Consider the following 16,765-nt stretch of genomic DNA (forward strand, 5'->3'; position numbering starts at 1 on the left):
TGGAGAGTGAGAACGCCACACCACTCGCCCACTGACAGCTAACAAATTGAAGTGTAACACTGTCAAGACATGGAAACGGGCACTGGGGCACTGGAATTAATCGCTGGGGCTTGCATCTTTTGCTCTGCGTGCGTGCGTTCATGCGTGCGTGCGTGTGTGCATACTGTATGTGCACGCATGTGTAGGGGGGTGGTTGGTTGTGGGTTTAGCACTATACCTTTGAGTAGTATACTCATGAAGCCACACATTCATGTGTGTGCGTATGTGTGCATGTGTTCACGCGTGTGTGTGTGTGTGTGTGTGTGTGCGCGACACACACACACACACACACACACACACACACACACACACACACACACACACACACACACACACACACACACACACACACACACACACACACACACACACACACGCCAGGCAACAGGGAAGGGCTGAGGTCAATTCACATTCAATTCAGTGTATTTAAAAATGTAAGAAAGTAACCTTCATTCTCAATTAGTTTCCGCACTGGTTGTGTATAAGAACTTTCCAACCTTCTGAGGGCAACATTTTTTCAATAGTTGAAGTGAAAATGCACTCTCACCATTGATTGAATTGAAAGTGAATTAAACTGGCCCTGATACTACATATGCATACCACGCACACGCACACGCACGCGCGCGCGCGCACGCACGCACGCACGCACGCACACACACACACGCACACACACACACACACACACACACACACACACACACACACACACACACACACACACACACACACACACACACACACTGAGAGCATAATTCCAGGTTTCCTGCAGAGCATCCCTCCATCAATACAGTGACTTATTTTACCTGCTGACTGCCCAGACCGCTCTCAGCAAAATCCTCAGTGCCCATTTCACTCTGAATGTGCACAAATGGACCCAAAGGATCCATGCGGGTCCATTCAGGGGAGTTCACAGTGCTGCAAAGACTCTGTGTTTCCATCACATGTCCAAGCCACTAAGACATTGGTCTACTGTGGGGCGGCAGTGGCTCACGGGTGCAGAATCCGTCATTAGAACGCGGAGGGTTCTCGAAGGGTTCCCAGTTCGATCCCGGGCTCCCCCAGAGTTAGTGTCGAAGACTGCTTGAGCAAGACTCTGAACCCCTAGTTGCTCCCGGTGAGAAGGTTGGTGCCTTGCATGGTTTCCTCTGCCATCGGTGTATGAATGTGTGTGTGCATGGGTGAATGTAATGCACAATCTCTGTAAAGCGCCTTGGATAAAGGCGCTATATAAATGCACCATTTACCGTGGGGTGACAGTGGGAGGTGTAAGGAGAAAGACAGAGACACACGCACGCACGCACATGCACACACACACACACACAGCACAAGGGACATGCAGAGAGAGAGAGAGAGAGAAAGTAAGAGGGAGAGAGAGAGGGAGAGAGACATTGAGGGACACCGAGATAGAGAGAGAGAGCGAGAGCTGGGAGGCTGTGGTTCTGACCGTGTCCAGGTGGGTGCGCTGGTGCTTGGCGCGGTCGCTGGAGTTGCTGAAGGCCTTCTGGCAGCCTGGGTGCTGACACAGGTAGGGCTTCTCCCCTGTGTGGCTGCGCAGGTGAATCTTCAGGTTCTCCAGGCGGGAGAAGGCCTTGTTGCAGCCCTCGAACTGCACGCACACACACACACACACACGCACGCACGCACGCACGCACACACACACACACACACACACACACACACACACACACAGAGAAAAAATTAGATCAATGAGGGCAAGGACGGTAAACACACAACCACAATGTGGGCTCTACTGTATGTACATACACCTCTGTGACTCAGAATGGAGCCTTCCCACTCTTTCCCTGTGTACTTTGATCGCACGCACACGCATGCACGCACTAACGCACGCACACACACACGCACGCACACACACAGCTGTGGGAGCTCACTCTGCACCGTGGCTCTCCATGGAAAACGGAGAGGCGTTCGAGAACACGGGGCGGCAATAATGGACACTTTTTTTTCCAGCCTCTTGAGTTACGCGGCCGTTCCGACGGACCCTTTGTTAAAAAGCCATTAGCTTGGAGAACGACACGTCCCGATGCTGGTGAGGTGGAAGCTCTGGCTCCAGCGCTTGCCACTCTTTTCTACGCCAGTCTCCGTAGCCCTCCCGCTAGCCACGCCTCCCCGTTCACACACACGCAACATTTATTTGAACACTTTAGTTACTAGTTACTTATTTTGATCATTATTACAAAACACTTCAGCCATAGCCTAATCATTTTCAGACGATCTACAAGCTCACAATGCCAAGATGTTTGTACATTAGAAAACTTGAATATTGGACATTCTGCATAATGAGTACTTTTGTTTTTGGTACTTAGGTATATTTTAATGCCAATACTTTTACATTGTGCATTCTGGACTTTTACTTGTAGTGTATTTCTATATTACAGTATTGATACTTTTACTTAAGTAAAACATTCGAGGCCTACTTTTTCAACCACAGCATGACGCTACCATCCACTTCAGTTGAGAACAGTTTTTAAAACGATATTTGTATCTTTATCTTTATCGGACGGTGAGAATGACGCTATAGGCATTTTAATGCAATTACAGAGCGCATTCATGGATGTTGTCGAAACAGAGGAACTTGGACCCCTGTTGTGAGCATGTAGATCTGCTATTTTCACAATAGAACCGTGTTATACAAAAAAATGTAATGCCTCAACTCTTAGTGCTCGTCAGGGTGGGGTGGGGGGGGGGTTCCCCAGTTAAAATATGATTATTTTGGGGGTCCCGGCCTGAAAAGGTTGAGACCACTGGTGTAGAAAAGAGTGGTAAGCGCCTCCAACCGTGCCGTGCCGTGTCGGGCTGGTGAATTACAGGAGAAACCTTAGTATGCCGTACGGCAGCCATTAGTGGGCTGTAATGCATAGCACAGGAGTGTCCTGTCCTGTTCACTTGTGTGCACACACAGTCTGCACGGTGCATTAGATAGACAAGTGACAGTGACGGTAAGCAAGCTTCTTCTTCTTCTCCTCCTGACCCGGGCCAGCTCGGGGCCCATTTGATCCCGAACCACTCAGCCAATGAACACCACAGATTTGCTAACACACACATTATTCATGTGGGCTGCTCGCATGTCCGCTCCCTCCGCTCCTATAAGTGGAAAACATTGCCACTTGGCTGACAAGGCACCTCCCTCTCAAAGTACATGTACATGTTACTGTATATACAGCGATTAAGTGTATGGGTGCACCACAGTACAGTACATATCACGGACACGACGGCCTCAGTGTAACGTATATCTGCCCAAGGTTAATCCCGCTCACGTATTCAGTTAGCAGCGCTAGCTTGACATCAATACCCAGTCTTCTCGACTGCGGCGGGTTCACAACAATGGGAGCCAGTGGCCATGGAGGAGTGCCTCTTCTCCTGCACTGTCACTTGACCTGTCACCCTATCTGAGGGCTCCAGATGCATGGCTTTTATGCACCGATCAGGAGCCACAGGAGCATGGAAGACAGCAGGGAGGATGATGGAGCTGGAGAAGAGATGAGTGGTTTTTGTTGTAAACAAAAACCTTAGGGCAGGGGTCTTCAACGTTTTCAGGCCAAGGACCCCTCAGTCGAGAGAGAGATGAAGCAGGGACCCCCCATAACCCATAGATACCATATAGTTTCATCGTTTGACAGCACAATCATCAGTGTATTTTGGGTTCTGTTAAGATATTTAACCACTTGAACCAATACACTTCACCTATCACTCTGTACTTAGTCTGCTCTTTTTCCCCTCTACACAAAACCTCTTTGCCGAAAATAGCCATCTACAAGCTAACAACGCCTCGCAGCACGAGGCGTTGTGAGCTTGTAGATCTGCTATTTTTTGCTAAAGTTCTCAGAATATGGACACTATGGTTCAAGTTGGTTAAAATAGAAAAGGAGGAAAAAAGCTTCTATCACACAAAGATTTGGAGGACCCCCTGTAGTAACTCTGAGGACCCCCTAGGGGTCCCGGACCCCCTGTTGAAGACCCCTGCCTTATGGAGGTGTTCATTCTCAGCTAGAGCAGACCATCTCACAGCTATAGTTTACACATGTAAACTTTTAGTACTTATCTTTGGCAGCCTAGGGCATGTGCACAAGTTGGTTGTGAGGGGCTTCCAAATGGCAGGCCTCTCCAAAAGGAGGGCCAAACAGTTAGCAAGGTATTGCTCAGTGTCAGCCATTATAGGAAGCCGCTCAATTGGGAGCGGGCGTTGTTTGCTTTACCCATGATTTATGTCTGCTGTGTCTGACAAGTATGTCAACTATACTGTATTGTATGTAACAATGTTCTGCCATTTAGGCTCTTTGTAACTGGCGGTTCTTTTATATTGTCTGATCTCTATATCTGCACTGTTTATGACATTTGTACGAGGCATCCTTGTACTGCACTTCTGTTCATGTGGTCATGAATAAACATTTCGCGCGCACGCGCGAGAGAGAGTAGTGGATGTTAGGGAAGCTTTGCTAATGATGTGGTAAAATGCATGATGAAGTAAGTGGTGGATGAGGAAGAGTGGGAGATGCAATCAAGCAGAGGATGGGCATTATTATGGCCATTATAATATTGTATATCGGATCACCTCAAACATGACATAGTCTCAGACAACAGTCTAATCACACTCGTGATATATCAGAATTACCACGACAACCCCTGATAAACAGACTGTAGCAGCTGTTTATTGGACAAATAAAAGTGGTTACCGTGACAACACATCTTTTGTTTGCTGCTTTTATCAAAGAAACAAGACGGGGTCTAATAATGGGGTGGCTTCCCTTGTGGATCTCATGTTGATGTCATACCGATGTCAGGAATTTCCAATTTTCCAAAGCTATATTTTATACATTGACGGTGTCATGCAAAAATAGCTACGATAACCAATATACAGGCTCACAAGTTGTGAGTAGCAGATGCGATAGGTTGTGAGTAGGGACGGGACGATAATCAATATTATCGTTTATCATGATTACCACACGATAATCGTATCGTGGAGATTTAATTTATCGTGACATCTTCCTCCGTCATGCACTGGGATCGATTCACCTTTTATTTGCCGAGCTGCGTATCCGGTACCACTTAAACCCTCTATAATTGGTAAAAGGTACTTGTACGTACTTCATACAGTCTTTTTCTTTTTACTCTCTATCATCTTTGCCAAAAAATAGCTGATCTACAAGCTCACAACGCGTCTAGTTGTGAGTCACAACGTATCGCATCTGCTATTTTTAGAAGCTTTTAGACATTTTTTGAAAACCTTTGAACATTTTGACATGCGCAAGATAGGGATGCTGGGTTGACAGGGGTCGTGTTCAGGGACAAGACTGGCTGGCCGGGGTGGGGTTGGGGATCGAACCTGTGACCTTCTGATTCCAAGACAGCCTCTCTACTCACGCCGCAAGCCACAGCTGCCCTAAAGGTAACTGCTTTAGGGGGAGTGTGGTTTGTGTGTGTGACTGAAATAAATGGGTTCAATAATCCAACAGTGCATTCATCCATTTCTGTTCAATCATAATGAGGAAGAAGGCTAACTGGCAAGTTAGGTTGTTTGGTCTTCGCCACTTAAACCTTGTATACGTCAGTAGACCTCGGAGGCTCCCAGGGGTCTATAATTGCCCCCTTCCCTCTTCCTTTTGCCCTCTACACGTGCATAGTGGCGGCAGTGGCTCAGGGATAGAGAAACCGCTATTAGAACACGGAGGGTTCCCGAAAGGTCCCCAGTTCGATCCCAGGCTCCCCCAGAGTTACTGTCGAAGAGTCCTAGAGCAAGACTCTCAACCCCTAGTTGTTCCTGGTGAGCAGGTTGGTGCCTTGCATGGTTTCCTCTGCCATCGGTGTGTGTGAATGGGGTGAATGTAATGCACAATCTCTGTAAAGCGCCTTGGATAAAGGCGCTATATAAATGCACCATTTAATTACACCAAATTTCGTAGCCGATCTACAAGATCACAATGTGTCGCATTGCCACGCATTGTAAGCAATTGTATGCCTACCGATGTAGCAACAAACCTGCCTCCTAATCAGGGTAAAAGGGTTAAATTTAAGCACCGTGTAGCGGTCACAGAGGTGCTGCCTGCGCTCCACTGGATCCTGACCTTTAGTGAAGCCTGCTGACAAGGAGCTTGGGTTACGCAGAAGGAGAGAGTGACACCATTCTTCTAATGGGCCTTCAGCCTCATCTGGGCTTAGAGTTCATCCTGGCCTCCTTCATTCACTCAGACACAACGCAGGCTGAGGCCTTCTATTCAACGCCGCACCATTTAATACGGACGAAACCCAAGCCTGTCAGGCTAGAGCTGTGTCAGGTGACCTGACGGCTCTGTGCGTGTGTGTGTGTGTGTGTGTGTGTGTGTGTGTGTGTGTGTGTGTGTAGGGCTGTCACGATTAGGACATTTTACCTGACGATTAATTGTCACTCAAATAATTGCGATTAACAATTTAATTGTGTTTTTGTCCTTGACAATCACATTTCTGTTTGGCTTGTAGGCTTTGAAGTTGCACATGGCAGATATGACACATAACCTAAATATACAAAGAAATTACTGACATATTTGACAACTTTATACTTAAAAAAGATCATTGGATGCGACGCGTTGTGAGCTTGTAGATCGGCTATTTCCACTATTTTTTACTTAAAAAAATATATATATATGATCATTTTTCAACATGGAAACGATTATGAAAAATAATCACGATTATGTCAAATAATTGCGATTAATCGTGTGTGTGTGTGTGTGTGTGTGTGTGTGTGTGTGTGTGTCAGAGAGTGAGAGAGAAAGAGAGCGAGACTAAAACCTAATAATAACATCAGTTCTCGTCAGCAAGGGACACCGTCGATAGAATATAAATTATGCCCCTATTCTGGGGGTGAACATTCAGCCCAAAATAGTGGATAATGCTATTTTCGGCAAAGATACTAGTAAGACGCCTCAGGGCGACATGCGACTTCACCCTAAAGGGCGAGGTCGCGCCACTTTTTGGCCATCTGGCCAGTGATGTATATCGGACCAGTTGCACCAGACCCCTGCATGATAGTCAACAATGTGATGTCAGAACATGCCCATTATACAGTATGGGCATTACCAAGTATGGGCATTACCAAATATGGGCATTCCCAGAAGTGCGCTTAATATTGATGACATCGGGACAGGGATCTCCATATATGGGCATAAAACGGACAAGGACGTAATTAATTTGCAAGTGTGACTCGTGATGACATCAGCGATCTCCATATATGGGCATAAAAGGGATATCAAGCCAGAGCGTGATGTCAGAGCGGCAAACCCATAGAACCACAGACAAACCCATAGAAACACAGACAAACCCATAGAAACACAGACAAGCTGTGACCGTTTTCATAGTAAACTTGTGACCTGCGGTTGCAATCAGTGTAGAGTAGGGGTGGGCAATAATTTTTTCCATGGGGACAACAGAAAATATTGTGGAGGGCCGGGCCAAAAGGCAGTGCTCCCCGCAAGATGTGCTCCCCGCAAACTAAACACACAACTTTACTTCCGACTTCAGTAAATAAAAATAAATACTTAGCAGTGCAATTTTTGTTGAAAACCCGGCATTCGGCATCGACTTTTCTTTTTTTAGCCACTTTAGCCATTTGGGTAAGGTAAGGCAGGTCGTCTTTACTTGTGACCAGTCTGACCACCTGCTTGTTATTGAGACAACATCCAATGATCACGCACACATGCTGATGTACGCATTGTGTCCATATGTACGTGAATAAAAAACTTCAGAATAAAAGAAATGCAGCTTTAGTCCATGCATGAGGTAAAATTAGAAAATGTGTTTATTTTGTAATTTGCCATTAACCCTACAAGGGCCGGTCAGAGTGAACCAAAGGGCCGCCCCCGGGCCGCACATTGCCCAGGTCTGGTGTAGAGGAAAGAAAGAGCGGACCCCGATTAAGTTTACTAGTACATAAGTATTGATGGTTTAAAGGACTTTATTTTTTTACAAAAAGGGTTCATATTTAAGTGTGCCTGCTATGCAATAGCAAAACACTTATTGTAATCCGCCATACTTAATAATAATAATAATAATAATAATGATCCCACAAATTTCGGCACGTAATAAGTGCCGCACAATTTACGCCACCGCCGCAATATATACATCAAAACGTGCGGCTCGGCCGGGAATGGTGTGCTATTACTTTTCTTTCCGATCCGCGTTACCATTGCGACGTAATTCGCAAAAAACGACGCCAAAAAACCCCATTCACTTAGAATGGGGGAAATTTCGGCACGTAATAACTGCCGCACGATTTACGCCACCGCCGCAATATATACATCAAAACGTGCGGCTCGGCCGGGAATGGTGTGCTATTACTTTTCTTTCCGATCCGCGTTACCATTGCGACGTAATTCGCAAAAAACGACGCCCAAAAACCCCATTGACTTAGAATGGGGGACTCCGAAAAAAAACCAGAAACTTTGGCGCCACATAACTCTGCCATTCTTTTGCCTAGCAACGTGATTTAAACTTTAAAATGCACACACAACTTTGGTCTTTTTCCGGCCAATAGGGATGATTGATTAAGCCCCGCCCCCTCTGTAACAGGAAGTGTCCTTCGCCAAACAGGAAGTGCCTCTATAACTCATGAACCGTTTGTCGTACAGACTCGCGGCTGGTGTCATTTTTCTCAATTTTTTTTTCTCAAATTTTTTTTTTCTCAAATTTTTTTTTTCTCAAATTTTTTTTTTCTCAATTTTTTTTTCTCAAAATTTCTTTTTCTCAATTTTTTTTCTCAAATTTTTTTTTTCTCAAATTTTTTTTTCTCAAATTTTTTTTCTCAAATTTTTTTTCTCAATTTTTTTTTCTCAAATTTTTTTTTCTCAAAAAAAATTTTTTTCTCAAATTTTTTTTTCCCAAATTTTTTTTCTCAAATTTTTTTTTCTCAAAATTTTTTTTCTCGATTTTTTTTTTCTCAATTTTTTTTTTCTAAAATTTTTTTTTTTCTCAAATTTTTTTTTCTCAAATTTTTTTTTCTCAATTTTTTTTTTCATTTTTTTTTCTCAATTTTTTTTTCTCACAATATTTTTTTTCTCACAATATTTTTTTTCTCAAAAAATTTTTTTTTCTCAAATTTTTTTTTCTCAATTTTTTTTTTCAGGAAGTGCCCCTCACCAAACAGGAAGTGACCCGTTTTCTCGTGAACCGTTTGTCGTACAGACATGTGGGTGGTGTCATATGAAGAACAATAATGTTAAAGTTTATGCACAAAAATGCTAATGTTAATAACGCTAATGCTAACACCAACCGCTACACAAGGTTGCACAGACTTAGCGAGCTGCAGGCACACTTAAAATTTCTTAGAAATTTTCTTTTCTAGTTTAGATTGTAATTAGAGAAAAGAAAAGATGAGTGTTAAAATGTTTTCATTTACTGCTTTCTATCATTTTAGCCATTTTAGTATTTTGATTTCAGTGGTTGGGGGCATGCGTACAAGTGGCAAAATATGTCTTTTTAGACACAATAAGCTGACAATTTCTGTGTTACTATTTACACCAGCTCCAATAAGTCACATCGGCCCATGAAAAATTGTGGTGCATCTTGGGAATGGGCTTATTGTGTCTAAAAAGACATATTTATACACTAGCATGCTGGGGGCATGCAAGCAAATCAAAATCGTCAAAATCACTAAAACGATAGAAAGAAGTAAATGATAGATAGAAAGAAGTTATTTCCTCTAATGACTATCTAAAATATGAACCCTTGTTGTAAAAAAAACAAAGTTGTCCTTTAAGAGTTAAAAGGAACAATCAACATTTTTTACTTTAACCACCATGTGATGTCACTCACTGGAGTAAATTCTCTTAATGTGACAACTATTATAAGCCTTAAATACTGTCTGGGGTTTCTGGGCTTTGGCTGCCCCCCTCAGTGGGCCTGACATTGTCCATGTTCTCTCTGTGTTTACACCAACATAGCGATATATATATATCAGAAAACATGACTCACACAAGTTACAACTCAGGTTGATGTAATAGCGGCCATAGATCGTATGGGCGTTGCCAGCCCAGTGCCTGCCCGCAGAATGCATCATGGGAATTATAGAGGAACATAGAGACAAGCTAAGACAAACAAGCGAGGGAATTCTCTCTGTCAATATGGATTCTATCACAAATATTGTTGTTCCGCCAGACAACGACAACCAACAATTAACTGAAACGCACTTCAAAAGCGTCACAGCGTTTCTTTATCCATTTAAGCCCTAAATACTTACAAAAAGGGCCCACAAACGAATGTTTTTTTTTAAGTCTTCACATTTTAATGACATGTCCAAGACAGGGACGCCAGATTGAACGTGGTTAAACTGTCCTCTTATGGCGAGGTACAATAAAACAAAAGTTCTTATGAGGGTTTCGTGCCAAAACCTCTTTGGAAACTACGTGTTCAGACACGGGCATCATCATATACATGAGTGACTGCTAATGCCATGCAGACACGCACGCAGTACGGGAACAATAACAGACACATTGCCGATAATGGCAGACATAAATACAGACACGCACGATACTAGACACCAACGCAAACTTCACAAATCAGCAGCCTTGGGGCGGGGGTGCATGGGTTGGAATGTGGGGAGAGCGGAGCGAGGGAAAACATCAGTTATGAAGCCATGTCAGAAGGTCTGTCAGACCATAGATCTCAGCCGTGTCATGAGATACTGTATACTCTGCTGCTCTGTGACGGCCGGGCCCACCCTGCTGCGTTCCACTTACACACAAAGACGTACACGCGCGCGCGCCCGCGCGCGCACACATTGACACAAGGGTACACACATTTACAGTAGTAAGGACACATGTATATCGTCGTTGTCGGGTGAAAACCGTGTATGTCCAAAACCATTCGTTTTGCATTTATCATTTTTAAAATGATTTAAACTAGTGAAAACAGCCGTGCGAGGCGTTGTGTGCTTGTAGATCGGCTGTTTTCACTACTTTTGTGCGGCGGCCTTGTCCTATGAAGCAGGGCTTTACTTTGCGAAGAAAAAAAAACATACAGATTTGAAACTTGGAGATACGAGGTTTCCACCCGTCAACGACGATATACACTCACACAAGTGCACATGCATGTGTGTACACAAGTTTGCAGACTTCGCGTGTGTGCACGCACACACACACACACACACACACACACACACACACACACACACACACACACACACACACACACGCACACACTAGAGGTATGGAAAATATCTAAGTGTCAAAGCACACAATGTAGAGCAGCAGCATATTATTCTAAAGCTAGGCCTAATCAAGTGAGCAGGACTGGAAAGCAAGACAGGGAGTGAGCGAGAGCGCCGGCCCGGGGGGAAAGTTTAATAAAACTCAGCGAGCGTGGGGAACATCCATACGGTCATGCCAGTCCGCACAGACACGGTTCACGCTGACTCCTGAAATATGGGCGCCGAGCGCTCCAGTTTTGAAAACAAACACGGGCATTATCGACGCGCCAAAATGTGTGTATTTATGTATATGGGAAATAATCACTCTTTTCATTGCTTTCTTTTCCGCAATACAAATTTGAGGCTAAATTAGAGTTAGGGGGCTGTGGAGGAGAGCGTGCTAATCGTGTAGAGTGTGTTATTATTCAGAGAGGTGGGCTGGCACGGAGGCAAGCCAACACGAAGTTTTCCTGACTTGCCGGGGGGAACTAATGGTAAATGCCACTTCTGGGCAAACGGGTATTACTCAGCGAGGAGGACCTGCATGGGACGTTTTATGCCAAAGTGAGGTGTTACGTGTTTTAGTGTAATGGCACAATATGCCAGCTAAAATGGCACCGCCGTTCAGTGAGTGTCTGGGGTCCACTTACGGTTTGGAATTGGGGAATGTTGGTCAAAATGAAACCCGATATTGGTGTTATTTGTTTTTTTAAGGCTGTGCAAAAGCAGACACAAAATGTTTTTACCCCTGGAGTGTCTTCTCAACAAATATTCAGCCGTATGTGTTACAGGTCAGTGTCTGATATACAATAATATAGCACTAATGCTATCAATGTTAGCGGGTTTAGAAATGTATACAGTTATTGTACTGGCATTATGGTCTGAATGAGGTCAAGTCAATTTAGCTGTAGACTGTACATGTATGTGCAATGTGCTTCAGATTAAAAAACTACATACAGTATTTACGTATAAACCCCACCCTTCCACAATTCAAATCATACAACATTTAGGACCCCCAGTCCACCCCCACAATAAGTCATGCACATGTTCATACTGTAAATGCATGCACCCACGCACACACACGCACGCACGCACGCACGCATGCATTATTATGTGAATAATGCAGTACTTTGAAATAAATTCTCAATTGCAGTGAATCTCAAATCTTTTATAATTTCCCACCAGGCGCATACCACATAGGCTCTGATGCCTGACAGCGTGTCGTGGGTTCGAATCCCGATCCCGACGGCCTTTGCTGCGTGTCACTCCCCATCTCTCTCCCATTTCCTGTCAGTCTACTGTCCTATCAATAAAGGCATAAAAGCTCTAAAACAAATCTTAAAAAATATACACAGTAAGTATACAAATAAAATAAGCGGTCCTATAATGAGTAGGACAAAGAGGTTGTGCTCATGTGCTCGCAAAATCCCAAGGCACACCTGGACACCAGCAGTGTGTCTCCACACATCGTTTGGGGACCCGAGATCTGGTTGAAGATCCTCATTCTCACCACAAACATAAATACATATGTAGACCAGGGGTCTTCAACAGGGGGTCCGGGACCCCTAGGGGGTCCTCAGAGTTACTACAGGGCGTCCTCCAAATCTTCCAATCCTTTTTATATTAACAAATTGAACCCTAGTATCCGTATTCTGAGAACTGTAGCCAAAAATAGCAGAACTACAAGCGCTGCGAGGCGTTGTGAGCTTGTAGAACGGCTATTTTCGGCAAAGAGGTTTGGTGTAGAGGGGAAAAAGAGCAGAGTACAGAGTAAAAGGTCAAGTTTATTAGGTATTGACGGCTCAAGTGGTTAAATATCTGAAAACACAAATTGACATGAATCCAAAATACACTGATGATTGTGCTGTCAAACGGTGAAACTACTGTATATGGAATCTATGAAAAGGTAGTGGGGATCCCTGCTTCATCTCTCTCTCAACTAAGGGGTCCTTGGCCTGAAAACGTTGAAGACCCCTGATGTAGACGCCTTATTGGCCGCACGTCAACACCGCCCCCGTATTACCGTATGTAAGCCAGCTTGCCATAACTCCACTGCAAGAAATTATGCCCGAGTCGTATATTAAATACCTGAGGCTAAAAAGTGTTTCTGTTTTAAAACCATGACAGTTTACTGCTGATGCAAGTACGCTGTTTTGGAATGAAAACCCACATTTCGTATTCAACCAAGTATCCTATATCAAAACATAACTACATCTAAAGACATCTGTAACCGCGCGTGGAAATCGGTTGAGAATTCAGCGAGTTATGATGCTTGTAATTGTGCCTCGATAGACATACTGTACATGGGGAATACAGTACTGTACATGCATTAGGAGACACAGCTCTCCCTGCAAAATATGGCTGCTGCGATTATGCATGGCTCCAATGAACAGCAGTGATCTACAATGGCAGTTACAGCCCTCTTTGTGTGTACATGTGACCTACGGTCGCTTATCTCCCGATTAGGGAGTCTTACTGGTACAGTATAACTACCAGTAAGACGCCTAAGGGCCATGTCTTGGCCATCTGGCCAGTGATGTATATCGGACCAGTTACCCATATATGGAGACCCCTGGTACCCATATATGGAGATCCATGTACTGTATAAGGAGATATGCTGTGAGACCCCAAACATGCTTACTCAGTTATTCGTTATGTGAAAGTCCTATGACGTCTATGACATCTGACATCATACATACAATCCCTTTTATGCCCATATATGGAAATCCCTGTCTGTAAAAACCAGCCACACTGATATGGGCTGTCTTGGCCATCTGTCTTGGCTATATATGGATTCTGTTAGTGTGGTACTGTATGTGGCCGATGTGGGCTCCATATACTGTATTGGCATTACCATTTGAAGTCCTGTTAGATATGGGCTTAATATTGATGACATCAGGGATCTCCATATATATAAAAGGGATTATGTTAGTGTTCCCCTGACATCACAGTGATGTCAGAGAGGCAAACCCATAGACCGTAAAAAAGCGTACACGCACGGACGGAGACATGATGTGCCGTTTCTGATACTAAACTGCGACCTTCAGTCTTAATGTAACACACTGATGAGGGATATTAATCAAGTCGGGAGGAGACACCTGTTTTGACTCTGGTTCTCTGTTTTCATGAAGTTGATGCAGCAGATTGTTCCCTCTTTGTAGTCATTCAAATGATGTTGGAGTTTTCTCATCTCGGCTTGTTTGAGTTGTGTCTTAAATTGATCTAACGAGTTCATGGTTTTCATCTCCACCTCTGACCCTTGAAGATTGTGGCCCTTACGGTTTGAAGGCCCTTCAAAGGCCCTTATTGTTTCAGGCTTCCCAGAACTCTCCGTTTTTGATTTGTCAGTATGACAATACCTCTAAATCCAAAGAACATTTGTTCAAGATCTATTGATTGGAATGCCTCTGGGGAAAGCGCTCTTGTCGTCTGTACTCAGACAGCGTCACAGCATGCCACAATAATCTTGTTTCTTGTTTCCTTAAATTTCCAGTTCAAAAAAACTTTATTTAATTAAAAAGTGGCCATGGTCTTTGGAGACAGTTTTCATAATGCAGTGTGGGGGAAAGAGAATACTCTATCTACACATCTCTGTCAGTATAGAAACATGTCATTCATTTTTATTCTTATTTTGGGATCTATTGCTAACTATATGTCGCATATCTCTTGTGACCACGGATATGCTCTAAAAGTGGGAAAAACATATCTTTCAATTTTAGTAAGAGTATGATTCAGAGCACTGGTTCTCAAAGTGGGGTCCTTGGAGGGTCCCCAGAAGTTGGCTATTCAAAAATAGCAGATGTACAAGCTCAGCTTCTACATCTGCTATTTTCTAAACATCTCAAAAACCCTTTTTTTTAACACAAATCTTCCCCTGGCACTTTCAGACGGCGCTCTGCGGCTAAATATACAGGAATTTGGGGGTCCATGGCGCGGAAAAAGATTGGGAACTACTGCTTCAGAGAAGTGGGGAAAACAACAGGCTGATACATTCCCCAAATGGCATATACAGTATATGCTAAAATGACACCCGTAAAGTGTGTGATTTTAACGTGGCTTAGTTTGAATACGTCTTGATGAACACAAACCATGGACTGTTAGTCGTCCTCAAACAGGAGAGGCGTAAGCAGCCCGCGGTGGGTGAAGCTCCTGAACCCACACAGGACAGATATTACCTTTGATATTATCTATGAAAACAGTTTAGACTGGCGCTAATCACATTAATTGCTTTAAACATGTTTGGCTTTCCCTGAATGCTCGCGTTGCGTCTAAGGTAAACCGGCAGATCACAACACGAACTTGAGTGGCGCTGGCATCCAGTTTGAGCTGCAGCTTGACACCGCCTCGCTCCGGAGACGGGGACGGGGGGACGGGGGAACGAGGGGGCTCAGGAGTTTGGTAAACATTGGGGGTGACAGTGTGTCTTGACACGGTTGAAACAGGTCTGAAAGGGGTATGAGGGGCCGAATGGCGTTAACCCAATAAGACCAGAAATATACCCCAAAAAAAGTCTTCTAAATCCAAATGGTTTTCTGAAAAACGTATGTTTCTTTATCTGTGGTGCTCAAAAGTTTTTAATGTCAATGATCCCTAGAATTATATTTATTTGACGGCAGACCCCCCATCTCAAAATATTTTGTTCCAGGGACCCCAAGAAAGAAGGATTTGAGGTGGGGGCGTCCGCTGGCCTCGCGATCCAGACAGCGTGTCGCGGGTTCGAATCCCGATCCCGACGAACCTTTGCTGCGTGTCACTCCTCATCGCTCTCAAATTTCTGTCAGTCTACTGTCCTATCAATAAAGGCATAAAAGCCACACAAATCAAATCTTTAAAAGAAGGATGTGAGGTACAAATGATCCAAGATTTGCATTAAAAAATATATATTTTCTTTTTCAAAAATAGCAGATCTACAAGCTCGCAGCGCGGCACTCGGTGCCGCGCTGTGAGCTTGTATATCTGCTGTTTTTTAATAGTTAAAGCATAAAATAATGGTTAAAGTGGTTGAAATCTAATGCGTTCCCGATCGTAATGGTTTAAGGGGGGTTGGACGGGTCAGCCGATCACAACAGACAGATTATGGACCCGGCCAGTGCCGGGCCGCGGGGCGGAGGAGGAGGCGCGGCCCACAGCCCTGAGGCCTCCATGGGAAATGACTCCTGACTGGCAGGGAGAGAAGGCCAAACAGTGTGCAGGGTAAAAGGCAGCAGTGTAGTGGAGCTCTCCTCACAGGCAGCGGCTCATTAGCAGCAATGCGGGGAGCGAGCGGCGGGGCAGACGATGGGAACAAACTGCCCGTTTATGGAGACGGCTGGTGAGTGCCTGGGGCAGTGGTGTAAAAGCACTGGTTCTCAACTTGTGGGTCGGGACCCAAATTATTTTGAGGGGTCCCCCCAGATGATTAACTTAATGTGCAACGTTGTTTTCTCACTCAACAGTAAACAAACCAACATAAAGTTTAAGTGTGTATAGAGGGTATCTGCACATTTTTAAAGTGACAATTTAAGGACTTTTTAGTACCTCTAAAATGGCAAATTAAACATCGGCCAAATTGTCAAA

At 44.3% G+C, this 16,765-nt stretch overlaps 1 protein-coding gene across 1 annotated transcript in view; it reads right to left on the minus strand.

Moving 5' to 3' along the window:
- Nucleotides 1–16,765, minus strand: part of glis1b (GLIS family zinc finger 1b) — a gene marked incomplete at both ends in the record, with an annotated part of 148,515 nt that overhangs the window by 39,890 nt on the left and 91,860 nt on the right. The window contains one exon of the mRNA XM_080730349.1: nucleotides 1,484–1,645. Within this exon, the coding sequence (XP_080586475.1) occupies nucleotides 1,484–1,645 (162 nt within the window). The remainder of the gene's footprint in view (nucleotides 1–1,483; nucleotides 1,646–16,765) is intronic.

This window comes from Nannobrachium achirus, assembly GCF_963921795.1.
Source record: "Nannobrachium achirus genome assembly, chromosome: 1".
In the NCBI taxonomy this organism is placed as follows: Eukaryota; Metazoa; Chordata; class Actinopteri; order Myctophiformes; family Myctophidae; genus Nannobrachium; species Nannobrachium achirus.